This window comes from Rattus rattus, chromosome 4, assembly GCF_011064425.1.
Source record: "Rattus rattus isolate New Zealand chromosome 4, Rrattus_CSIRO_v1, whole genome shotgun sequence".
NCBI lineage: Eukaryota > Metazoa > Chordata > Mammalia > Rodentia > Muridae > Rattus > Rattus rattus.
The window spans coordinates 18617474-18644266 of record NC_046157.1 but is presented as its reverse complement, the minus strand read 5'-3'; the positions used below and the strand labels follow the sequence as shown (position 1 = coordinate 18644266).

The 26793-nt window shown below is 48.8% G+C and overlaps 1 protein-coding gene and 1 pseudogene across 1 annotated transcript in view; one reads left to right on the top strand and one right to left on the bottom strand.

Moving 5' to 3' along the window:
• The window catches only part of Itgb5 (integrin subunit beta 5), a 117096-nt gene extending 98030 nt beyond the window's left edge, over nt 1-19066 (bottom strand). The window contains exons 1-2 of the mRNA XM_032900148.1: nt 18686-19066; nt 2881-2966 (exon numbers count right to left, since the gene is read on the bottom strand). Coding sequence (XP_032756039.1) covers nt 2881-2966; nt 18686-18755 — 156 coding nt within the window. The 5' untranslated portion in view covers nt 18756-19066. The remainder of the gene's footprint in view (nt 1-2880; nt 2967-18685) is intronic.
• A 4543-nt stretch (nt 19067-23609) lies between these two features.
• Nucleotides 23610-23873, top strand: LOC116897858 (annotated as a pseudogene).
• The last annotated feature ends 2920 nt before the right edge of the window (nt 23874-26793 follow it).

Sequence of the window (26793 nt, the reverse complement as noted above, 5' to 3'; positions counted from 1 at the left end):
AGGCATGTGCCATCATGCCTGGGTACAGTCCTCTCTAAAATAAAATTCCACGAAGCCTAATGATCTAATAAGGGTTAAATAAACCATATTAGAATGACAGCTAGGCACCTGCATTCGGTGGGGAACAAAGTTCTCTGAAGACACCTAATTAAGCATCTATCTCTGCGTGCTTAGTAAGGGCCCTGCAACCTGACAGGATTAAGGATTAAGGAGAGCTACACCGCTGTAAGTCAAGAATCAAAACTATCCTGGGCCCTTTCATATCTGCCTATCCTTAGCATTCACTCTAACGTCAGAACAAGTAAGCTTCTCACTGCATCCCTAAGTGAGACTAAGGCAGGCCTCTGGGCTCCACCAATCCTAAAAGAAGAATGCTGTAGCATCAAAAGCCCATGAGAGGGGGCTGGGGATGCCGTTCAGCTGGCAGGCTGCTTGCCTAACACGAACCAGGTCCTGGTTTCAAACCCCAGCACCACGTCAACCAGAGTGGTGGCACAGTCTGTGGTCCCCGCACTCAGTAAACCAAGTAGGAGGGTCAGAAGTCCACAGTCATCTCCACCTGCAGCGGGAGAGGCCGGCCTGGGCTAGAGACCCTGTCCCACTTTCTTTTCCTGTTGTTGTGATAAATGACTCTAATAGAAGCAGTTTAGAGTCCTAGGGTACCATCCATCACGGTGGGTGGGGAAGTCGAGGGAGCAGGGGCTCCAGGCAGCCAATCACACCATAGTGGGTGGGTCTTCTCCACTCCACGTAGGCACGCCCAGAGGCCCAGTGAGTTTGAGAGAATTCTCTAAGTTCCAGGCTAGCCTGGTCTACAGTTACTTCCAGGACAGCCAAGGCTACACAGAGAAACCCTGACTTGAAAAACAAACAAAACAAAACAAAACACAACACAACAACAACAACAACAAAACACAAGAAAAGAACAAAATCTAAAGAGCTAGAGATATGGCTCCACTGGCAAGAGCATGTTAGACAGAGACCCAGAGTCATGTTGAACAGCTCACACCCGGCCTGTAACTCATCTGCAGAGATCTGATGGCTCTGGCCTCTGCACTCACAAGAATAAATCTGCACGCACGCACGCACGCACGCACGCACGCACGCACGCACACACGTGCGCGCATAATTTAAATAAATAAATAAGGGCCTCGAGTGGTAGCTCATGGTTTTAATCCCAGCACTTGGCTCTGTGGGTGCCCGACCAGCCTGGTCTAAACAGAGAGTGCTAGGTTAGCCAGGGCTACACAGTGAGACTCTGTCTCATTAAGAATCTAAAAAGAAGCCAGACAGTGGTGACCCACGACCGCACTGGGGGGTAGGGCACACACCACACACAGAGGCAGGCAGATCTCTGAGTTTGCAGCCAACATCGTCTACAGAGCGAGTTCCAGGACAGCCAAAGCCATCACCTTGTCTCGGAAAAACAAAAACAAAACAAAACAAAAAAAATTAAAAAAATAAGATATATAGACAGACAGACAATAGACAGAACATAAAGAAAAAAGAAAACTTGTTAAAGAGATCCCCTAGCTCTGCAGTAGAGTCTGCTGATGCTCTCACCAATGTTAGCAGCAGATATGTCTGACTTCCTTTTGTTCTGAGACTACAAAAGTTCCTTTAACTTGTCCAGGGTAGAGCATACTATAATCCTTGTTCCCAGGCCACAGTGGCTCAGAACAAACTTTTTTTTTTTTTAGCTCCCTTTAAAGGAAGAGCCATTATTTTACATCATGGTATTTTACAGACACCACCAGACCAAGCCTGCTTTGAATTGTTACCCAAGAAACTCACTTCTTAAGTTCGGGTCTTCTTCAGATGCTTATCCAAAGACCAAGAGACTATAGCTGAGTCCTAACTGGTTCTCACACAAAACAGAACAAAGTCTGGTTTCTCCAAATACGATTAACATTCAACACCACAAAGAGATCAGAACTTGTAGGCTGGGAGTTCGCCTCAGCGTAGATCAAGGCCCTGCAATCAATCCCTGACCCCGTGAGCAACCCAGTCGAAAGAGGACAGAACATCCCCCAATGCTAAAGCACCTGTCTAGCGTGCACAAGGCCTTAGGTTCAATCAGCACCACACACAAACAAAACAAGGAGAGAACCCAGAAAAAGCTTAGAGTCTGGCCTAAGCACAGGTCTATAACCCCAGGTGCTGGAGATTCGTAGGTGGGAGGGTTGTAAATGCAAGGCTAGAGAACAAATTCAAAGCCTAAGCAATTTAGTAAGACTGTCTCAGATTAAAAAAAAAAAAAAAATCAACAACAAAACAAAAAACCTGGACAGGTAAGGTGATAGGCTAAAGAGGTGATTGGTCAATAGAACCCTTGTAAGCAAACACCTAGAACAAATCAGAGATGTATGTACTGGCTGGTTTTGTGTGTCAACTTGACACAAGCTGGAGTTATCACAGAGAAAGGAGCCTCAGTGGAGGAAATGCCTCCCTGAGACCCAGCTGTAAGGCATTTTCTCAACTAGTGATCAAGTGGGAAGGACCCAGCCCATTGTGGGTGGAGCCATCCCTGGGCTGGTGGTCCTGGGTTCTATAAGAGAGCAAGCTGAGCAAGCCAGGGGGAGCAAGCCAGTGAGTAACATCCCTCCATGGCCTCTGCATCAGCTCCTGCTTCCTGACCTGTGTGAGTTCCAGTCCTGACTTCCTAGGGTGATGAACAGCAATGTGGAAGTGTAAGCTGAATAAACCCTCTCCTCCCCAACTTGCATCTTGGTCATGATGGTTCGTTTTGTTTTGTGCAGGAATAGAAACCCTAGGACGATGTGTGAATGAGCCAGCACCTGTTCAGCCTCTGATGTAAATTTCTGTGGCTCTGATCCCACCCACTCTGCCCCCGCCCCTCCCCCACCCCAGGACACATACCTCTTTGGAGCACCAGGCACATTTTGGGTGGATTAACAGGCATTCTTCACATGAGGTGGCACTTCCACTGGTGCATATGTTGAGCCCTTCAAAGCAAGATGAAATGCCCGTCAATCAGTTTCTAGCTGTAAACATCACTGACAGGGCTGGCGGGATGATGGCTTAGTGGGAGCACTTGCTGCTCTCCCAGAGAACCAGAGTCTGGTTCCCAGCACTCAGAGCAGGCAGCCCACAACCGTGCACACACACACACACACACACACACACACACACACACACACAAATAATAATGATAATTAATAATAATGATGATAATAATAATAATAATAATAATAATAATAAACATTACTAATGAAGTCTTAAGAGTGCCTTGGGGAGGAACAGAATGGGAGTCACTCCCTTAACAGGTCCGAGGCTATAAAGAACCCCAGTGCTAATTTCAGGTTTTGCTGAGGCTACGGCAGACTCTGAGGTCTCTGCCAACCGCATGCCATCCCTGTTGCTTCTGTTTGCTGCATGTGGGTTCCTTCTCTTTCCCCTGTAAAGTAAGCATACTCTCCCCTCTATGATGGGAAAGGTCGTTTTACACCTAGGGCACCCCAAAATAGTTGGGGCGATGGTAAAAAGAGAGATGAGTTTCACTTAGCCGTTAAAAAATAACAATCCAATTACTCGAAATACCGTCTCGTCAAAATCTGCAGTTATTCAAAGAAGCCCAGCATACGCCCCCTTAGAAAAGAAACACCACCGGTTAAGATAAAGAGATCCATCGATCAGCAAATCTACTAACAGGTCAAGTGGGGAAAACCGGTCAGTGTCCGCTAGGTAATGAGAAAACACCCTCGTAGTCACTTGGGAGAGGCAGGCGCATCAGGGGCCCTGAGCTACACAGAGATTTCTTTTCAGGCTGGCTACATAGGGAGGCTTCTTCCAAACCTCATTTAATTCCTGTAGGTGTGGTGGTGCCGTTGTCTCTGCACACTAGAGGCAGACAGGTCTGAGTTCAGTCAGGGCTACATAGTGAGGCCTTATCAAGGGAAGGAGGAAGGGAGAGTTACTCAGAGCTGTGAGGATGACTCAGAACTGTAAGCAGGAGTTCAAATCCCTATACAGTTTGGCCAGGCCACACACAGCTGTAACCCGCAACACTGCTGAGGAAGCAGAGACAAGAGCTAGGGCTTGCTGTCTGCCAACCTAGCTCAGCTTCGGTGAGAGACCGTGCCTCAGGAGTAAGGCACAGGGCGATAGAGCAGGGCATCCAACATGTACAGACACATGCACAACAGACGATGAAGGTTTTAAATCAAATGGGTTTGTTTGTTTGAAGGTTTTTAAATCAAATGGCTTTGTTTTGTTTGTTTGTTGTTTGTTTTTGAACACAGGGTTTCCTCTGTGTAGCCCTGGTTGTCCTGGAACTCACTCTGTAGACCAGACTGACCTTGAACCATCTACCTCTGCCTCCCAGAGTGCTGGGGTAAAAGGCAAGCCCCACCCCCTCAACCCAGCAAGAAATGACTTTTTTTTTCTTTAGCATAGAATAGAGTTTATTCAGAGCATAGGGAGGGGAGTCAAGAGGATAATAGAGGCAGAGAAAGGCAGAGAGAGAGTAGAGAAATAGAGGCTGGTCATGAGCCCGTGGAGAGAAAGGGGGGGAGGGAGAAGAGGACAGAGCAGGAACAGGAAGGCAAGAGCAAGAAATGACTTTTAAAAATTAGTTTCAACACATTTTTGATCATTAAAAAAATCAGAAACTACAATTAGAAGGAACTTCAAAGCCAGGTGAGCCTTCCGTCTCCCGCCCCGCTAACCTGGGGGAGAGGTCCCAAGTGTGGGAATGAGATGGAATCTACGGCTCTCTCCTCCCTCCTCACCGGCACCAACAGCACAGGTGTCCCTGGTAAATCTGCCCATACCTGTCTTTCCCTTCCTCTGAAAATCAGAGCTGATGGCCTCTGGCCAAGAGCAGGGCTTTTCTCTGAAGGAGAAGGATCCAATTAGTGTCTAACAACCTGAGGTCTCCTGGCTGCTGCTGCCGTGTAAAGAGGTCCGGGTCACACATACTGGGCCGAGGAAGGAGATTCGCAGCCTTCATGTGGTTTTGCTTACTTTCATTTATTGAGAAGGTCCTAGACACCCTAACCCAGGCTGGCCACGGCTCCCAGTCCTTTGGCCTCTGTCTCCCAACTGTTATGGTGTACAAGAATGTGTCAGCCTGCCTGACAAAAGTTCTGCTCTTAAGGGAAGAGGATGAGGTGAAGAAAAGAAAAGTAAGGGGTTGGGGATTTGGCTCAGTGGTAAAGCGCTTGCCTAGCAAGCGCAAGGTCCTGGGTTCGGTCCCCAGCTCCGAAAAAAAAAAAAAAAAAAAAAAAAAAAAAGAAAGAAAGAAAAAAAAAGTAAACAGAGAACGGTAAAGAAAACACTGGGAAGTAGCAGAGTGTTCCCAAGTTCTCCTAAATATCACAAAAATAATTATGGACCTTAACCTAACATTTAACAGTGGTTAAAGGTACTGTATGCCAGACAAGCTTGATGACCTAGTTAAATCTCTGGAATCCAGGTATGGAGGAATGAGAGAACAGACAGCACAACACACACATACTGCTATCCTCTGACCTCCACACACACATACTGCAGCACAAATGAGCTTCCGCACGCACACGGGCACACGTGCACACGCATACAAGTAAAAAGTAAAAAATAAACTAATATTGTAGTAATCAGTGCACTTCTATACACTAACAGCAAGCTATCTCAAAAAGAAACAAAACGGTCCCATATTGCAACACTAAAACACAAGCAAATAACTTAGAAATAAATTTCATTAACAAAGTAGATTTCAATTTAAAAAAAAAAAAAGGAAAGAAAGAGAAGAGGGCTGGAGAGATGGCGATGCCACTGGCTGCTCATCCAGATCCTGAGTTCAATTCCCGGCGCTCACAACCATCTACAACGGAGTCTGATGCCCTCTTCTGTCCCTGAGGCATACATACATACATACATACATACATACATACATACATATGTAATCATACATAAATAAATCTTTAAAAGGAACAAAAAGCTGGGGGGGGGGGTATCGAGAGAAGGCCCGGCAGTCACGAGCACTGGTTGCTTTTGAAGTACACAAGGTAGCTCACAACCTCCTGCAACTCCAGTTCCAGAGAATCCAGTGCTGCCTTCTGACCTCTGCAGGAACCAGGCACACACGTGGTGACGTGTGCATACGCGGAGCAAAACATCCATACACGTTAGACGTAAAAGCAAAATGGAGTGACGTGTGTGTGGGTTGGAAGAATGGGCCACCGTTAAAAGACTCATGCTACCCAAAGGGCTCTACGGAGTCCTGTGTTCCTATCTAAATCCCATTTCACTAAAATTGCTTTAAGAAATCCTAAAATTCATCTCAAAGTCTTGAACGAAAAGAACAAGGCTGCAGGATACCACAATCCCCGATTTCAAATATATCACCAAGCTACAATGTCGGTGAGGAGGGATAGAGAGACAGAGCTCTCCCCCACCCCCCCACCCCGTCACCCTGAGCTGCACGGAGCTCCCTAATCTTTCAGGGCCTTGACTGGGCCCAAACCAGGGTTCAACATGCAAGAATTTCAGGACTAGCCAGTTTGTCGAGCACAGTCAGGAGATTTTTATTGAAGACATTTTAGAATAAGCTTAAGAAGAAAGCAAGACACACCCAAGTGTGGGCTTGGGCTTCTCAGTGGAGAGTAAGAAATTCATTGTGTTAGCATTACTTGTATAAGCCATTCTGGTGTCTCTCAAGGTACTTCAAGAGGTTACTACATAATAAAAGACATTTTTATTTTGTGCATGAGTGCTTTGCCTCACAGCACCCATGCCTGAGGGCATCAGATCTCCAGGAACTGGAGTTATTATGGTTTGTTAGCCTCCACAGGCTGTTAGGAACCAAACCTGTGTCTTCCTCAAGAATCGCAAGTGCTCTTATCTCTCGGTGAGAAAGATGCCTTGCAGGGGATTATAATCTGAAAAGGTAAAGCCTGAGCCACTAGGGCTGCAGAGGGTTTCTTAGACGGCCTTTCTCAGTAAATGTGGTTTCTTGGATTCCTGGCAAACTGCAGGTTTACAGAAGGGAAGGCCTTAAGCAGGCAGCCATTGTTCTTGCTTTTCTGCAGAGGGGCTCCTCTACTCCTGTCCCAAAGATTTTCCCTGCCTTTCATCCTGCCTCCAAATCAGCCCAGGATTCTCTGCCTCCTCTGCCTCTGCCTCACCTCACCCCCAAAAAGAAAAAGGCGATACACAATGGGACAAAACAGAGCTCATAAAAATAAATCTTCACATTTATGGTCAACAGATTCTCAACAATAGCGCTAACAACCACAATAAACGCTTAGTCTCTTCAGTAGGCCGTGTGGAGACAAGTGGCCTCCCACAGGCAACAGAATGAAACTGTACCCTTAACTCACCCCACATGAAAAAAAAGCAACTCAGGCTGGATGACAGACTTGGCGCTCGGATGCCTCTCAGTCCAGCGCTTGCCTGGAGTGCAGCAAGCTCTTCGCTCCGTCAGCACCTCAAACCCCCGGTGAGGTTGTGCACATCTGTAAACCCAGCACTAGGGAAGAGCAAGCAGGGAGGTCCAAAGGTCAAGGTCATCCTCATCTACACAGCAAGTTCAAGGCTAGCCTGGACTACCTAAGACCCTATCTCCTCATCTACATAGCAAGTTTAAGGCTAGCCTGGACTACCTAAGACCCTATCTCAAGGGTATGGAGAGATGACCCCACAGTTAAAAAAGCGTACACTGCCATGGTTAGGATCCTCTATGGTTCCCAGAACCCAGGCTGGACACCTAACAACACCTGTGACTCAAGCTCTAGGGAGGCACACGCCTTAAGCCCAACATTTGGGAAGGAGACGAAGGTTAAATAGTGAGACGCTGCCTTATTTCTTTTTTCTTTAAGAGTATATAAAATCAATGATACAAAATAAAATTAGTCTCTAACTGTAATGAATGTATAGCCATGACTATCCTGGAACTCACTCTGTAGACCAGGCTGGCTTCGAACTCACAGAGATCGACCCACCTCTGCCTCTCGAGTGCTGGGACTACAGGCCTGTGCCACCACTGCCCAGCTTGGAGGATATGATATAAGAAATAATAAGCCAGGCACCAGACACAGCCTTGTTAGCCGCATGCAGCAAGCTCGTGAAATCTAGAACTCAATCTTACAGAGAACATGGTGGTTGCTGAGGGCACACGGAGCGGGGCGGGGAATGAGATGTTAGCCAAAGGTTGAAGTTTGTAGATGGGACAACCCCTGGCCACTGCCACACAGTGGGGGTGGGGCGGAGGACACCCAGAGGCCCAGGTGCAAGTAAGTGGTGGAGAGATGGGAGAGAAAGGTGTTCGAGGCGACCTGAGGGGGAACTGGAGGCCCGAGGGTAGGGAAGAAGAACGTGATATAGGAGCCTGCACTGCCACCTGAGGCCATAGTGAGGTGCTGGCTTGTGCTGTCACCGAGGACCTTGTCTGGGTCCATGGCCCTGCAGCTGTGGGAGTCTGTGTTGATGTCTCTGGCCCATGTTCTCACCTAGGACCATGTTGATGTCTCAAGGCTGGCCCTGAGGGTGTAAAGAGAGTGAAAGCTGGCCTGCTCCTTGCTAGCTTTGGCACTCAGGTGAGCACAGCCCTCAGGGGTGGTACTGGAGATCTGGCCCTAATCGTGTGAGGGGGAGGAGAGTCACCAGCCAGGTCCAGATCCCGGGCTTTGATTTGGTCCACTCCAACTTTGAACCCCCCTATGAACCTCTGGAGCATGTGAAGGGGCCGGTCCTGCAGATCCAAAGCTGCAGGATCTCCATGGCTTAGGGCAACAACAGGCTATCCGAGAGGAGCTCCAGTGAGGATCCAGTATTGATAGTGCAGCAGAAGCCAGAGGCCTCATTTGCAAGTAAAGATGCTTGGGCAAAAGGGCAGGTACGGTGTGACACACTGCAGCTTCCACAGGGGTAGTTTTTTGTTTTGTTGCAAGGGTGGATGGCAGAGATGGAGGGGTGGGGAGATGAGTGGGATTAGGGTAATATGAAGGTCGCACGCAATCAATAAATTGTTTTTAAAATAATCATACACGGGATGGACACAGTCTATAGACCTGCTGTACTGCATGACTACAGGCAAAAATAATATGCTGTGTGCTTGAAAACCGATGAGAAAGACCTTCCTCTTTTCAGGATTTTTAAAAAACATGCTATGAGTGTTTGCTTCCGGTCTGTCTGTCTGTGCACCACATGTGTGCAGTGCCCATGGAAGCCAGAAGAGGGCGCCAGATTTCCTGGAACTGGAAGAACAGACATGTGGGTGCTGGGAACCAATCCCGAGTCCTCTCTAAGAGTAGCACGTGCTCTTAACCGGCGAGCCATCTCTCCAGCCCTGAGAAAGTCAATCATAAGCACTCTCAACAGGAACTCATGCACGTGCACACGTGCGTGGCCGCACGCACGCGCGCACACTCAATCCCATGGGAAGTAATATAACTTATGGTCTTAACGTTCTGCGCCTCCTCTGTCACTTGCTGTTAAAAGCCCACAAACGTCATAACTGGGCGAGGAGCAGAGGCAGGGTGGGGGTGGGGCGGGCTAAGCAGCATAGCCACCCTGAGGGACATGAGAAGGGGAGAACCTGCTGAAGGATAACTTGTAGCGGAGATAGGAAAAGAAAGGGGTAAGCGGAAACTGGGAAAGCCAGGGAGGGAGGGAGAGAACAGTGGCTTCCGCCAGGCAGGACCCCGACTCTGAACCCCCTCATCCATAGCAGCTGTCCTGCTGCGAGTCACCCATCTCCACACCCCACGATGGAGCGCAGTGCCAGCATTGCTCCCAGACAGGCAGCCTCGAACTGACAGGCTGAGCTTCATCCTTTGGGTAGGACCCACGTACATCAGCAGGGGCAGCCACGGGGCCTAGACGTGCCAAGGTCCTAGATCTTCAATAACCAGGAAGCAGGGCCCACAGGCTTGCTGACAGAGCCTCCTTTCTACTCTGGTCTGGCTTTTTGGGGTTTGTTTTTTAGACAAAATCTCATGCAGCTGAATCTGGCCTTGAGCACCTGACCCCCTCTGCTTCTGCCTCCCCAGCATTGGGAGTACAGGCACGTACATGCCAGCATACCAGGCTTCCTTTCTGGTTTCAGAGCAGTGATTTCCAAATACCTAAGCCCTTGAGAACAGGTGTGTGTGCTACAAAAAAAAAAACCCAAAAAAACAAAAAAACAAAAAAAAAGCCTGGTCTGGGCCAAATCCCCTCCTCACCCAACTGTGGGAAGGCAAAGCCAATTACATTTCAAAGGTTATTCCCCTTCCCGGTTTCCTGTCCATAAGCCCCCATCCTCTCCCCTTCCCCTCCCCCATAAGGTATTCCCCCTATACATCCCCCTTACTGCCCCCCACATATTCCCCTGCACTGGGGTCCAACCTTGGCAGGACCAAGGCCTTCCCCTTCCCCTGGTGCCCCAACAAGGCTATTCTCTGCTACATATGCAGTTGGAGCCCTGGGTCAGTCCATGTATAGTCTTTGGGTAGTGGTTTAGTCCCTGGAAGCTCTGGTTGGTTGGCATTGTTGTTCATATGGGATTGCAAGCTCCTTCAGTTCTTTTCTTTCTTTCTTTCTTTTTTTTTTTTGGGGGGGAGCTGGGTACTGAACCCAGGGCCTTGCGCTTGCTAGGCAAACGCTCTACCACTGAGCTAAATCCCCAACCCCTTCAACTCTTCCTTCAATACTTCCTGTAATTCCCCTCAAGGGGGTCCTGTTCTCAGTTCAGTGGTTTGCTGCTAGGTCAATACCTCTGCATTGGACGTGCTCTGGATGTGTCTCTCAAGAGAGATCTATATCTGGTCCCTTTCAGCATGCATTTTTAGCTTCATCAATCTTATCTAGTTTTGGTGGCTGTATATATATGGGCTGGCTTTTAAAAAAAATAAGTAAATAAAATAAACGAAAGCAGCTTGGAATGTAATAGAACTGGGAGCCTGGGAGCTCATGGTGTTTTCAGGTGGGGCGATTAAACTGCCACGCTGTTCACATAAAACACACAGACGCATAAAAGTAAAGCCGAGAAGCTGACCGGGAACAAGGACACCTGGTTGTCCAGAAGCAGGTCCACAGGGGTCCCAGGAAGGCTGCGGTCTTCTGAGCTCCACACGCAGCTCCTGGAAGAGATTGCTAACCACATGGTGGTCTGACCAGAATCTGTGGTCCCTCACTTAGGATTCGGCTCAAAAAACCACATGAACCCACAGCTAGTATTTCCTGATTACCTGAGCCCCAGGAGTCCGGGCTGAGGACCCAGGGCCTGGTTTATACAAACTCTTTTCTGACCTAGCCAGACAGTCCTCAGTCTCCTGGTCTACCATCTCCAAAGGTCAGGGCTATAATAAAGGCTCAGTGACACAAGGGACACCTGGTATGACAACAGTCAAACAGCCATCTGGGCTCACACCTGCAATCTCAGAACTCTGGGGGCGGGGCCAGGAGTGCTGTCACAAGTGGTACCTAGTGAGTTCCAGGCCAGTCTGGGCTACAGTGTCTGTCTTAAAAAAAAAACAAAAACAAACAAAACCCATACAGAACAGCCATAAAACATCAAATGACTCTGCATTACTAGTTATTTTTACTAATATTCCATATTCACACTCGATAATGGATTGGATTTACGACATTCAACTGCCCTAAAATTAAGGCTGCCCTTGGGACAGATCCAAATTCCACACTCTTCATTCCCTAATCTCTGGAGTTCTGGACTGAGGAGGATCGTGCTACAGCCCACGCCACACGTGCTATTTCGGGGAGCTCGAGGGATGTCCAGCAAGAAGCCCCACACCCAGAACCATAGGCTGCGTGCCATGCGTCTCCCAGTGCCAATCACCTCCCTTGGCATCTCTGCTCCCGGCCTATTAATATTTCAGAGTTTGGACTTGGCTGCATGAGTCACTAGGCAGTCTGAAAAGGAAGGAAGGACAAATAAAGAGCCAAGCAGACAGAGTTCACCTATGTCGCAATGTTGTGTCTAGGTCACAGAGATAGGTGCTACTGACCCAGCCAGCAGCCACACCTGTTCTTGGTGGTCGTTTGCAGTCAGGACCCAGCTCGGCTTCAGCTCTCTAACTTGCAGTCTTGTCCAGGGGTTTATTACAAAGTATGATCTAAAAATATGCCCCACTTCCGAAACTCGTTGACTCAGCCCCTCTCTCATCCATCATACTCAAGACAGTCTAGGTCCGGCCTAGCATCCATCCAAGATGCGTGAAGTGTGTTTCCTAATCCGACCCTTCCTGCCTGGCTCCTCCAGAGCCAACAGCTCAAGGCAGCCCCTCTGGCCTAATTTTCTACAGGACTCTCTGGATGCCCCTTGCTCTAGGCAGCCCCCTCACTTCTGCCCACCCTGAACATCCAAAGTTGGGTAAGTATTACTAAAGCAGACAGCCAGCAGTTGTAACTGCCTGGTCTAAAACATCCCACGGGATAACGGGGGTGAGTAAAGGCAGGTACCAAATTAGAACGAGTCTTACAACTTAGCGAGGCACTGGGGTGCTTCTCCCCACATCTGAACTATGATCCACATATTTCCAACTAAATGGTCACATCTCACGATGGTACCACGGAACTCCAGTGTGTCCTAGGAAGGTTCTCCCTCCGTCAGTCCCATGTTAAGATTGCCATTCAGAACGCCAGACATCTACCAAACACCCACAATACAGCAAGCTTTACAGATACGACTTGCATTGTTCTTTGTGATCGATTGGTTTGTGGATGTCTCATAGCCCTGGGTGGTCTCAAACTCACTATGTTGCTAAGGCTGGCCTTGAACTGCCGATGCTAGCAGTGCCTCTACTTCTCAAGGTGGTGATGTTCCATTTTTGAAACACTAATTCATACAACGGGATGCTATGCAGCTATAAAAAAGGATGGACACCCTGATATGAAGTGTACCCCAATGTTTAGCTAAGTTAAAAATAAGAAGCAGGGGGTTGGGGATTTAGCTCAGCGGTAGAGCGCTTGCCTAGAGAGTGCAAGGCCCTGGGTTCGGTCCCCAGCTCCGGGGGAAAAAAAAGAAAAAAATAAGAAGTTACAGAAGTATATTTAATGCTGCTTTAGAATGGAAATGGAGGATAGGAAACAGTCACAGAGAAACACTGATGTATAAACTCTAACAGGGGCCATTTATGCAGGGCAGGGTCCATTAGGGGACTAGCCTGGGCTAATGGGTGCTGAGAAAAGACAGAAGGAGTCTTCTCAACATAGCCTACTTATACACTCAACAAATTATGTAAGGTGTTCACAGGGGCTTGAAGAAAACCAAGTCCTGGGAGGCAGAGACAGACAGGCAGTCGGCCAGCTTGGTCAGCTTCAGGCTCCGGGAGAGACTCAGTCTCACTACGAAGGAAGTTAAGCAGTAAGCAGTGGAAGATACCCAATGTCCTCCTCAGATCTGTCTACATGTATGCTCATCAGCTGTACACATAGATATACACACACTATAGTCACACAAGCGTGCGTGCATACATCAAAATGTTTAAAGACCTCAGGGGCCAGGGACATCAGATCGCATCACATGGGTGTTAGGATTCAAACTAGGGTCTTCTGTGAGAGCCAGCTCAGCTAAGGCAATGGAAGACTGGGATGTAGCTAGTCAGTACAGTGCTAGGTTCAAGAGGCCAGCACTGTGAAAATGGAGTATTTAGCACCCAAGAGTTAGGGGCAGAAGGATGAGTTCAGGACCTAAGGCACACAGAGAGCTTGAAGCCAGTCTGTGAGGAAAGAGGCTCTTTCTCAAAAGAGAGAGAGAAAAGGAGGCAACCACTTTAACTCCTAGAATAAGATTTCCCCAAACATAAGATTCCACCTCCTCAGTATCTGTAGAAGAGCTGAACAGAACTAAACTCTCAAAAGCAGCTAAAACAAGTACAGACCGAACCATCCCGGCCATGAGGCACCCAAGAGAGCATGACAGTAATGCGGCACCCCAACGGATTCCCAAACGGGAACGGGTGAAAACTCAGGAAGTCTGAGCAGCGTGGACCTTGGTTAATCAGTGTGTCAACCTGGTTCATCCACTTTGACGACTACACCACACTAATTAACATAAGATGCTGATAACAGGGAAACTGGGTGTGAAGATCTAAAGCGTCCAGATTCTTTGAGGTTTTAAAGCCATGGGAAAGAAAGGTCAATTGAGTACGCACTCCCCCCCAAATGACACTGAGCACGTCGCCTAGCCTCCCCGGCACACGCAGTTCAGAGGTTGAAGCATCCGGCCTTTATCAGGGATTCCAGCTCAGTGAATCTAGACACCTTGCAGTGTGGTCGCCCTGCCCCCCAGAATGATTCCTCCTAACAGCAGCTGTCCATACAGACCCTGACTTCAAAGTGAGGCCTAGGAGGGGGAGGGGCAATTGAGAGAAACGGAGAAGGGACAAGGTGGGATGGTAGATGGGGTAAACCGCCACGGAGGGAAACCAAGAAAGAAGTTACGGGGAATGAGGAGGCAGCTTTGGATGAGAGCGGTTGGGGACCCTGGGCTTGAGCGGAGTCACCATGACCAGACTCGACAGGAGCTACCTGGAAAACAGTCTAGGCAGGAGAACGCACGGCAGGAAGGGCATTGTAAAGTCAGTGAGGAGACAGTAGTGAGAGATCAGGGAAGAAGGGCCGGAGGCCACCGGGCTTCCAGCAGAAACCGGAAGCCCGGAAAGCTCTAAGCAGCTCAATGTGATCTGAGAAGTTCTAACAGGATTACTTTTGAGTGAGGGATAAGAATAACTAAAGGGTCCGCTGCAAAAGAAGGCCCTGGCTCTACCAGGGACAGGGAGCACATCTGAATAACTCTGGCAAAGCTGCGGAAGGGATGAGTGAGGCTGGCCCCACGCCGCAGGGCTCCGCCCACTGGGTGAGTCAGCCCCACGGTCCTGGAGCAGAGAAGTCTTCCCGCAGCCGACCAAATCTGCACCCAATCAAAGCAAAAATAAATGGGTGCCTATGACCCTTTAAAGCAGTAGTTCTCAACCTTCCTAATGCTGCGACCCTGGACCCATGGACGGCATGCAGCTCCTCATTCTGTGGTGGTCCTCCCAACCATAAAATTATTTTCGTCGCTACCTCATGAATGAAATTTTGCTGTCATGAATCGTAGTGTTAATATCTGTGTCTTCCAAAGTGTTCGCCCAGCCAACTGAAAACACCAGTGAGGGACCCCCCAGCGCCCCCAGGTCTCCACCCACCCCCAGCCCCCACAGCACACAGCCTCTGAAAGCCACCTTATCATTTAAGTACTGCGTAATTACCCCACATTGCTGATCTTGTTAAAACCTCCCAGAATATGTCCATGACCCGGCTGAAAAAGGAAAAGTTGTTACTGGGGCAGGCAGGCACAAAGGGCGATTTGCCAAACTACTTAGATATTTTAATTCTTCGTTGCCTCAGTAGCTAAACAAGCATGGAGAACAAGCGGGGGAGGAATACTAATTAGGACTAATTAGGCCCTGCCCTCTTCTGTCTCTATCCCCTACAGGAAAAGCCCCCACAGACTAAGGCGGGTGAAGTTAAAATGTAAATCCCAGAAGGTAAACAGTAGCCTATGAACCGAGGCCACCCTTTGCATTTCGGCGTCTGGTCCTGGTTACCTAAAGGGAGCTGCAAACCCAGCCAAATTCCAGCAGCCCCAGCCTCAGCCCCAGCCCCAGCCCCACCCCCATCCCGCATCTGCCTACAGCCACGGTGGGCCCGGGACAGGGTGAGGAGGACTGGGGCTGCCAATTCGCATTCTCTAAATCAACAAAGGGCTCTTGGTATTCAGAGCATACTAATTTGCAGGGCACTCACTAAAAGAACATTTGATTGCTTATAAAAGAATAAACTACGGCAGCAAACATGACTCCAGCAGGAGTGAGACCAGACTCCTCCCTCTGTTTTAGAACGGAAGTGGGCACGGGAGGCCTCTCCAGCGCAGCCTTGTTTTGGAGAAGAGCTGTGTGTCAGGTTCTAGCCCGGAATAATTAAGGAGATAATTCCTGGTGGGGGTAAGGGTGGGGCAGCACAACCAAGGCTGATTTACAACGAGCCCCTTAAACTTAAGGTCTGTTACTTGCTGGATTCATTTACAAGTCTAGGAGCCCCCACATGGGCGCCATACTTCACAATACTATTTCTTTCCCAAGCTAACTTTTATTTTCCTTTCAAACTATGCTCCTGTTAGCAAGCGAGAAATGAACTGGAGAAGGGTCTCGCCATCTTTCAAGAAAGAACGAAAGAGGAGGGGGGTGGAGGGGACATGGGGAAGAGGAAACCGAATGAAGGTAGGTCAGCAACATTGGGAAGTTAAGTCAAACTACCCAAATGAACCACTCCTGCCGACCTGGCAAAGCACCTGGCACCCTAAGAAGGAGGTGGCCCAGTCTGGAGGCTGGTAATAGGTTTGTTCCATTTTACTGACCTTTGGGGGCTGGCAGCAAGGGATGGCAAAAGACAAGCCTGTGATCACAGCCCAGTGGATAAAACTAACTCCAAAGACACAGGAAGTAAACCACCCAGGCTCCAAGATAGGTAGGGTACAAAAGACCAAGCAGCCCTGGGCCTAGGCTCAACACTCCCACCCTGAGACAAGAGATAAAGTCACATGGCCCTCCATGGTCCTTCTCTGGAATGAAGCGCCAGTTCTGAGGTACTGGAACTTTCAAAGAGGGGAAATCACATACAGATGAAAATCTAATGCCTCTACTAATCTGAAGGACACCTGGAGGGTGGGGCACTCCTTTAATGCCAACATTTGGGAGGTACAGGCAAAGGGATCTCTGGAAATCTTAGACCAGCCTGGTCTACATAGTGAGTTACAGGCCAGGTGGGGAGACATTTTAATAATAATAATAATAATAATAATAATAATAATAATAATAATAATAATGACCCAGCTATGGAGCTGACAACCGTTGACTGCTGGAAGGGATTTTCTCAAGGAGTGTAGCCATTCCTAAGTAGAGAAGGCTCAAATTGGGGACCACAGGACGTTTTGTTTCCTCAACTCCCTCCTAGTTCCCAGACGGAATGCATCTTTTTATATGGACACAGAATGGGGCTATAAAGAAGGGGAGTGGGCAAGCGCAAGGCCCTGGGTTCGGTCCCCAGCTCTGAAAAAAATAAGGGGAATGGATCTTGGAAGAATTGGGGGGGGGGATAAATAAGATAAAAACATGTTTCCGGGAAACTCAACTAATAAAGATTAAAATTTTTGCGATGGGAAATGTTTGAGTTTTCATTCGAATCAAATGGCTAGAAACTAGAACCATCCCAAAGTTGAATCTCACAGGATGCTAACAGAAGAGGAGAAACTAAGGTTAAGGTTGCTGAGTGTTTATTCTGACAAAAATTTAAAAAACACCATCACCATCACTCACACACACACACACTATTAAAAGAAAAAATTTCCACCAAACTCTAAAGAGTATAACTTCAAACTAAAACATTCTCCTGAAGAAGTGAGCTACCTCACTTCTGACAAGGATATATTCCAGAGGGTGGTGATTCAAACTACATCTCTTTGCGTTTCCCTGGGGACCTTTTGGAACAGGAAAGATGGACACTGGTTGCCAGACAGGGGTGGGGGAGTGGGTCCCAGTGATCTACTTATTTTCCCATAGGAGCAGCCTTGCTACACTATTAAGTTTGGACTGGGGCCTGAACGACGTTTTTGTTTCCTCAACTCGCTCCTAGCTCTCAGACGGAAACCTCGACCTCCTTCATGTAAATGAGACGCGGTAGGGGAACAGAGGTCTCCCCACAAGCAGCCAGGCAACCGCTGGGCTCAGAAAGGCAAACAAGTACCCCAGGCTTGAAAGTGAGAAGGCAAACAAGTACCCCAGGCTTGAAAGTGAATGACGCACCCTTAATCAATACACAATTACTTCCGACGGGAAGGAGAACGTTCGGAAACTCCTGCTTTGAGTGGGTAGGTTTAGAGGAGGTAGGACAAGCTCCTGACCCTAGCAGCTACAGCGCCAACTATCAAGCTTCCTGTAGGGACTGTTGTTTGTTTGTTTGTTTGTTTGTTTGTTTGTTTGTTTGAGACAGGCTTTCACTGTATACCCTTAGCTGTCGGACCTTGCTCTGTAGAACAAGCTGGTCTCGATCCGCCTGCCTCTGCCCCTCCCCCCGAAAGCTGGGGTTAAAGGCGTGCGCCACCACCGCACGGCTCTAAAGACTTAACTGCCCTTCCCAAGTCTGAAAATTTAACGCAGGTAGCTGGGGGCTCCAGCATCACCGCCAGGGTGCATCCGGCTAAGGCAGCGCCAGCAGCCCCTCCGCAGTGGACGCGGTTTTGTGAGTCATCGTACAGGAACAGGATCAGATGGTGGTGTCCCAGGTGGGGCCGTGACTTCGGACTTACGGAGAGTGGCGACAACTTTCAGTTTAGAGCAAACTTAGAGAAAGTTGCATTATCCACAGACCTCCGGGATGACCGGGCCGCCGCACTTTAGCCCCCACATCACTCTCCGCGGGCCACAAGGGCTGCTTTGTGCAGGCGAGCGCAGTGCTGGGGCCCCAGCACCGGGCGGGGAGACTTTCCCTCCCAAGTCCCCAGCGCCCTCGGGCTCGGCCACCAGACGCACGCTGTTTACACAGGAAGGGAAGGCTCCTCCTCAGCTCGGGAGGGAACCCGCCAGTGCACGCAGATCCGCCGACCCATCTGGGAGCGCCCAGGGGTGCACTGCACCCTCGTTTCCCGCAAGCGGCCGCGGGCGAGCAAAAGTTACGGAGCGCGCTGCGGGGCGGCGCGGCTTACCTGCGAGGCGCGGCACGAGCGCGCAGAGCCCGAGCAGACAGGCGTAGAGGGTCGCGGGCACCCGCGGCATGGTGCGCGCCGCTCGGCGGGGGCGCGCGGCGGGGACGGAGCGGGGCCGAGGCCGGGGACCGCAGCGGCATGCCGGGCGCTGCGCTCCGGATCACGGCGCCCGCGGCCGGGCTGGCCCGCGCCCCGCCGCCACCATCGTCCTCGCTGGCCGGCTGGGACGCCCGGAGTAGTCACCGCTTACGACGTACCCTCGCCGAGTCCCCGCGCGTCTGCTCTCGGCGCCCCTTCCCTTCTCCCTCTGCTGCCGGCCCCCAACTCTTCTCTGCTTTCTCCTCCCCTCTCTCCCGCAGGCCGCCACTCGGTCAGTTTACGGCTAGGCGGGACGGGGCGGGGCGAGCTCCGGGCCGGACCAGCTCCGCCCTGCGCCGGGACCCGCCAGCACGCCTAGGTCCTGGGCTGCCCAGGTGGCTGTCACAGCTGACACACTTGTGGGGATCGCGGGTTCGAAACTTCTAGTTAGGGTCTCCTCCCGGATCTTGGCATCTACGGGAGGGGGCGGGACGCGCTCCTTTAGGGCTACAGAGATTACTTGGACCAAAGCAATCTCAGTTATGACTTCAGGATCGAGGGAAGATACGGCTTGGATCTGCCAGGCCATTTCGTCACGCCACAAGTGCATGCCAGCCCAGGCCTCGCCTAAGATGGGACAGAGGCGCCGGCATATTCAATCAAGACGCCACGCTTGGGATGGGCAAGGGAGGACACTGTAGAAGCTCAGGTGAAGCCCAGGGCACCCTGCTGAGCAGGCACTGTGCTAAGTGCTGTCTGTACTGTCCTCACCCCTTGAGTACTCCTAACATCCCTGCGTTTGTTTAGGTGAGGAAACTGAGCCACTGAGGTTTAATATGCTGGAGGAAGGGGTTGGGGATTTAGCTCAGTGGTAGAGCGCTTGCCTAGCAAGCGCAAGGCCCTGGGTTCGGTCCCCAGCTCCGAAAAAAAGAAAAGAAAAAAAAATGCTGGAGGAAGGGACTGCTAGGATGTTTTTCAGAAATTATGAATGCAGGTCAGGAACCAGTTGGAAGGTCAGGACTTGGAGGTGTGGGTGCAAAACCTACCTAAGGCATTTGGATCTTACAAGCTTTGTTGTGCCCACCTTCCAAACTCTGACTCGGTGGCACTGGCAGAAGTGTAGTGTAGTGCATAGGGGAAAGTGAACCAATACAGAGAAAACTTAAAAATTCATCCTTAAACCATATGCAACTACCATACTCTGTCATCTATGGCTTTGTTTTGATTTAAAAGTCACACTTGCTGCCAGCCATGGTCCAGTAGAATTCATGCTTCAGAAACAGCCCAGGTAGATCTTGGAATTACCTGCCCTTGGGGGCATTGGCCTTGGGGCTATTCCTATCCCAGCTTAGAGGTGGCGGTCCTACCCTATGGGAGCTGATCAAAGAGTTTGAACTGGAAGGTTGAATAGTGCGGGGTGTTGGTTAGTCTGGCAGGAATGTGTAGGAAGGATCAGCTAGCAGGAGAGTTGAGTCCCGAAAGCTGGCGGAATGCTGCTTTAAGTACAATATTAGCCTCCCTGTGCCGCACAGTCTTCGAGTTCAGGGCCCGTAATATCCCATCTTCTCTGCCCCCAAAATGAGCACCTCATAGCTGCTGCAAACATCCCCCTTTGTCCCACGCCTGGCACAGACCACCATTTGTCTAAATCGCACCTGGAAAGAGCTGTGATTCAACTTGCCCTAATTCTCCCCAGCCGCCTCCTGTCTTTCCTGGTGGTTCTCTGGGTCCCCAGCCCTCTCCTGTCTGACATAGCTGGTGGTTCTCTGGGTCCCCAGCCTGCCCAGACCTGCCGTAAGCCATGAGTCCTGAGCAATCCAAACTTCATCAAAGCTGGTTTGAGGCGCCTTTTCGAATTCAGAACTTCTGCCTTGTGGTTTGTACCCCCCTACACACACACACACACACACACACACACACACACACACACACACACGCACACACAAGAGTCCTTCATCTGAGTGCTCACAGATAAATAAAGTGTCAGATACACACGATGATCTATTTGATCCTAAAATGGAGTGGACTGGGCATGGTGACTCACCTTTATTCCCAGCAAAGACAGGCATATTTATAAACTTGAGGCTGAGGGGTGGGGGAATGTCTACAAAGTAAATTCCAGAACAGACAAAGCTATGCAGAGACCCTGTCTCAAAATCAAGAGAAAACAAAACAAAAGGAATTCTGACACTTATTACAAAATCTAAAACACCCTGTGTGACATGAAATAGACCCAAAGGGAAAAATATTATATAATTCTATGGGGGCGGGAGGGTGCAGTCATCTAGCCCAAGCTGGCCTTGAAGTCTCTGTAGCTGAACACAGTGACATTGAATTCTTGATTCTCTTGCCTGCATCTCCTGAGTGTTAAGATTACAGGGGTGTGCTGCCATGCCCACCCTTGTGTAAAGTGACTAGAACCAACAAAGTGATAGAAAAGAGTAAAACAGATGTTACCACAGGCTTGGGGGAGGAGAGAATGAGAGTTTATTCGTGAGCACAGAGTTTCAAGTTGGGATAGTGGGAAAGTTCTAGAAACGGATAGTAATATTGGCACAGAATGGTCCACTTAAAATGGCTAAAATGATCAGTTTTACATTATGTGTCTTTTACCATTAAAAGAATAATTAGGGGTTCAGTGGTGAAAATAAATGGCCTCTCTTCTGGAGGATCAGGGTTCAACTCCCAGCACCCGCATGACAGCCCATGCCTGTCTGAGGTTCTGACAACCCCTTTTGAACTCTACAGACATTTGCATGCACACTGCCCAGGGACATACATGAAGACAAATACCCATGCACTAGAATAAAAATAAACTAAGTCAGTCTCTCTCTCTCTCTCTCTCTCTCTCTCTCTCTCTCTCTCTCTCTCTCTCTCCCTTTAAAGATTCTTTTGGAGAGGATGGCTATGAGACATGCTATGTGTGGTGCTCATGGATATGACCCAGCACTCAGGGAGCTAAGGCAGCCTGATCTCTGAGGCCAGCCTGGTCAACAGAGTGAGTTCTGGGACAGCCAGGGCTACTCCGCAGAAACCCTATCTGGAAAAACAAAACCAGCAACAAAACAGACAAACAAAGGAAGGAGTGGGAATGAAGGGCTGGAGAGACAGCCCAGTAGTGAGGCCACTTGCTGCTCTTGCAATGGAGCCAGATTTGGTTCCCATCACCCACATGGCAGTTAGCAACTATCTGTAACTGCAGTTCCAGGGAATCCAACATCCTTTTCTGACCTCCACAGGCCCTACATGTATGGAGTGTATAGATTTACACGCAGGCAAAACATCAACACATACTTAAAACATAGGTCTCCAAAGACACAAATAAAATCTTTTTTAAAGGTTTGTTATTGTTTTATTCATGTATATGATCCTGTGTGTCTATATGAGGGCTTGTGCTTGAATATACAATATATATATTTTATTATTATTATTATTTTAAATTGTCTTTAACCTAGAGGAAATCTCTAGGTTAATCCAACAAAGCAGTCGTAATTTTTATTTTTCTCGATGCTCCCTCACAGAGCCTGAAGGGTGCAGACTGTTTTCCAGCTTCTTCCAATAAAAAAAGGTAAAAATGAATGGAAGCAAATATACAGAGAAAGGGAGAAAGCTGATGTCACACGTCTTCGGGGATTGTGAGGGTTTGAGCCCAGGGCCTCAGGCATGCTAGGCAAGTCCTCTTACCTATATATAGGACAGTTCCTGCATCCAAATCTCATAGACATCTTGAATAAGTAGCTGAATCAGAAGACTGACCTATCGCCACTCTCAGAGAACCTCAAAGGTTTGCCCCCCACCAGATCTTTACTGTGTGAGCTCATACAACTCAACAAGGGCAAGCATTTGCTCATTAGACCTGGAGCTCAGAGATGTGACAATAAACAGCAGCGTCAAGGTCCCCTCAGTCCAAGACCCACTGTTCTTACTTTTTCATAGCTGCCTTCCCTTGGGATGGAATTTTTGATCTTTCATGAGACTGCGACAGTCTCCACATAACTGGAGTTCCTTTGGTCCTTTGGAGCCGGAGAGATAGATAGCTCAGTGAATTAGTGCTTGCTGCTCTTAGGGAAGACTGGAGTTACATCACAGCACTTGAGTGGCTCCGCTCATAACCACCTGTAACTCTAGCTACAGGGAATCCCACACCCATAGCCACGCACACATAACTAAATAAACTTTTCTATTAGCGAAGGATTCCCTAGGGCTTCACCTTAGACCGATAGTCTTCTAAGTCATGTGACTCAGGGCAGGCCAGGCCTTTTGGGATGAAGGCCCTCCCCGTTATAGCTGTCCTTGAGGCATTCATTCCCAAACCACAATTGAATCTTTATTGAGAGGGAACACAATGCCTTTCACCACTTGGCAACAGGCAGTAAGCTAAGGGAGGGGAGGAGCTCCCACCTCGGCACTAGGCCTTCCAAGTCACTGCCAGGCCTGACCAGACAGCCAAGGGCTTCTCTCTCAAGATCCTCTGTGCTTTCCCCTCCGGGACAGAAGCAGAAGGTGAGACTCTGAATCACCAGTGTGGATGTTTTAGTAGAGGCATGTCTCAAAAAGAACTAGAGGCCACATTATTAAAATAGTCAGGCGGGTCCACTGTCCAAATGTCTACTTGGAATCATACGGTAGACTCTTTTCTAGGTTTCAAACTTAGGTTAATAACAGAAAGAAAAAAAAACTCCTTGAAAAATGGCAGGTGTCCCACAGTGGAATGATGGTTTAGAGGACGATTGACTTCCTTAATTGTTCTCACTAAGAAAGTAGCAGTGGAGATCAGAGGCAGGACAGAGGAATTGGGGCCGTGAAGAAGAGGTCCTAAAACCCAGATCAATAATAATAGGTAACCATGAGGGACCAGAAGGTGGTGATCAAAAATGCATACATGTTGAAGGAGACGCAACAGCTCTCGGGGGAGTCTTAGGTATTGGAGAAGTACAACATAGAAAAGGATATTTCTGCCCATATCAAGAAGGAGCTTGACAAAAAGTACAACGCCACCTGGCACTACATCATGGGGCCGAACTTCGATAACTACGTGACACACGAAACCAAACACTTCAGCTACTTCTCCCTAAGTCAGGTGGCCATTCTTCTGCTCAAATCTGGTTAAAAGGAGTTGGGGATTTAGCTCAGTGGTAGGCAAGCGCAAGGCCCTGGGTTCGGTCCCCAGCTCCGAAAAAAAAAAGAAAAGAAAAAAAATCTGGTTAAAAACGCGGACTGCACCAAATACCCAATGATCCATCCAAAAATGACTGCATCCTAAATTCCAAATACCAGACACTGGATCTTCAGCCTTGCTAAGAGAGCGCAATGTTTAAATGTCTATAAATGTTTGTGGTTATAAAAGAATTACTTACATTTAAGTATTTATTTTCTAGTTCATATTCTGTACCCCATTTTTTTGCACTTAGGCCATTCCTTTAAAAATATCTGTTGTGGGGCTGGGGATTTAGCTCAGTGGTAGAGTGCTTGCCTAGGAAGCACAAGGCCCTGGGTTCGGTCCCCAGCTCCGAAAAAAAGAACCAAAAAAAAAAAAAATATCTGTTGGAGGGGCTGGAGAGATGGCTCAGCGGTTAAGAGCACCCGACTACTCTTCCAGAGGTCCTGAGTTCAATTCCTAGCAACCACATGGTGGCTCACAACCATCTGTAAAGAGATCCGATGCCCTCTTCTGGTGTATCTGAAGACAGCTACAGTGTACTTATATATAATAAATGAATAAATCTTTAAAATATATATATATATCTGTTGGAGACGTGGAGGAGGAGGAGAAGAGAGAACAGAAGTGGGGATCCAGGGAGAGGCCACATGCACAGGTCTAATAGCCTGAGTTCCACCTCAAGATCTCCTAAGCAAAGAACCGACTCCCTGTACATGTCCTCTGACCTCCACAACACCACAGCCATAGCTATGTGTGCACAGCACACAGCACACATACACGCACGTGCTCACACATAAATAAACAGATATTTTCACATGGCAAAGTTCTGTCGATGACCATGGTAATTCTTTTTTTTTTTTTTTTTTTTTTTAAAGTATAACTTCAGTTTATTTTTCCATGGTATTTTCTTTCTGCCTTCATGAAATCAACATGGGCTTTGGTGGAGGTCGTGGCGCAGCGCCAGCAGGTAATTTTGTTCTGAGATCGATTCCTGACAACCTTGCTATGAATGGCACAGCTCACGAGCAGTGCAGCTTGACATGGTAATTTTTCAGATATGTCCCTGACTGCAGGAAAACAAACTTTCATCCTGGGGTTAGGCAGCGAATTGGTTGCACATGGCCGCGACCCTTTTTGGCACGACCGTTGTTTCTCCTTTTTTTGGTCATATTGGAGCCAAGACTCGAAAGAGACCATGGTAATTCTTACAAAGGAAAACATTTCATTGGGGCTTGCAGTTCAGAGGTTCAGTCCGGTGTCGTCATGGCTGGTGCTGGAGGAGGAGCTAGAGATCAACCTGTGGCAGCAGGAAAAGAAAGAGAAGCTGGGCCTGGCTTGAGCATTTGGAACCTCAAAGCCCACCTCCAGCGACACACTTTCTCCAACAAGGCCACACCCACTTCTACAAGGCCACACCCACTCCTACAAGGCCCCACCTCCTAACAGCGCCACTCCCGGTGAGCCTATGGGAACCATTTTCATCCAAACCACCACAGTGATGGATCTTATTGAGAACTGACTCAGAGGTGCCTTCTCAGCTATGCCTTGCGGCACATACCTATGGCCCTAGTACTCAAGAGACGGAGTCTGAAGAATCAGGACTTTAAGCCAAGGCTGCATTGAACCCTGTTTCAAAAACAACAAAATCCCCAAAGATGCCTTTTTTTTTTTAGCCTTGATCTTAGTGATTTGCTTTTATGTTCCAAGACGTTCTGTGCCCTAGCACGCTCTTTACATTCTGTGAATGTAAATGCCACAGGGGACTTCCTGCACAGTTGAGGACTGACGGGAGTAGAGAGGAATGGCTTTTGAGACGCCCCTTCCTGACAAGGGCTTATGGAGGCATTGCTGTTTGCACCCAAAGGGAAGACATTTCCAAGGTCTTTCCATCACCATAAAGGAGCAGGACACCATCATCGGTCAGTGGGTGGACAGACAATAGAGCAAAGAGCTGGAAGGTCCCCACAGAGTGGACCTACCCGAGCCAGACCTGAGGTAATAAGTAACAAGCGAGAAGATTATAGTCAAGTTTTTAAAAAAGGATTCATTTTATTACTTTATGTGACTAAATGCTCGGCCTGAATGCATGTGTATGCATCACACCATACCTGTGGAGAGCGAAAGACGGGACCAAATTCCCTGAAACCAGAGTTATAGACAAGCTACCATGTGGATGCTGGGTATTTGATACAAGGCCTCTGAAAAGAGCGACAAGTGTCTCACCCCCGGCGCAGCTCCCCAGTCCTGTGGCGGGTGATTTTATATGCATAACTCTACCAGGGAGAGGACTGTGTGAAATTTGAACGCTGGTAATGGAAAAATTGTTCAGCTTTGGGACTAAAGGCTCATGAGCTCCGGGAATACAACCCGTGTTTCCTCTACCCCGCCTGTCGTCAAGGCCCAAGAAATACAGAACACTGTTTAGCTCAGAGGCAGGTCTCATACGTTACCTATGTGGTTGACATTCGCGATGCGGGCTGTAAGAGCTGGACTGTCTGGGCTCAAATCCTGACTAGGCTTTTTAATAGCTTTCTGACTTGCTCGTGTTATTTTCCTGTTCGCTTAGCGTTAGTAATACGCTTGCTGCCTACTTCGTAACCGCCATGAGGAGCTAAGGAGGTTACACAACAGGAGCCGCTAAGATGTGTCCCTGGATTCCAGAGAGCGCCCTCTGATTGGCTGGCTATTGCCGCCGCTGCTTTTCATCTAGAAGCACCAGAGCTTTCTGGAACTGGCCAGGGCTGTGACTCTGAGCTCAGGAAAAAGGATTCCCAGGCCTGCAGAATGACAGTTTGAACGGTTTGCCTGAACCTCTGCCCCTGACTCTATATTTACTCCAGTCTCTCCCGGGTTCCTCTCTAACCTTGCT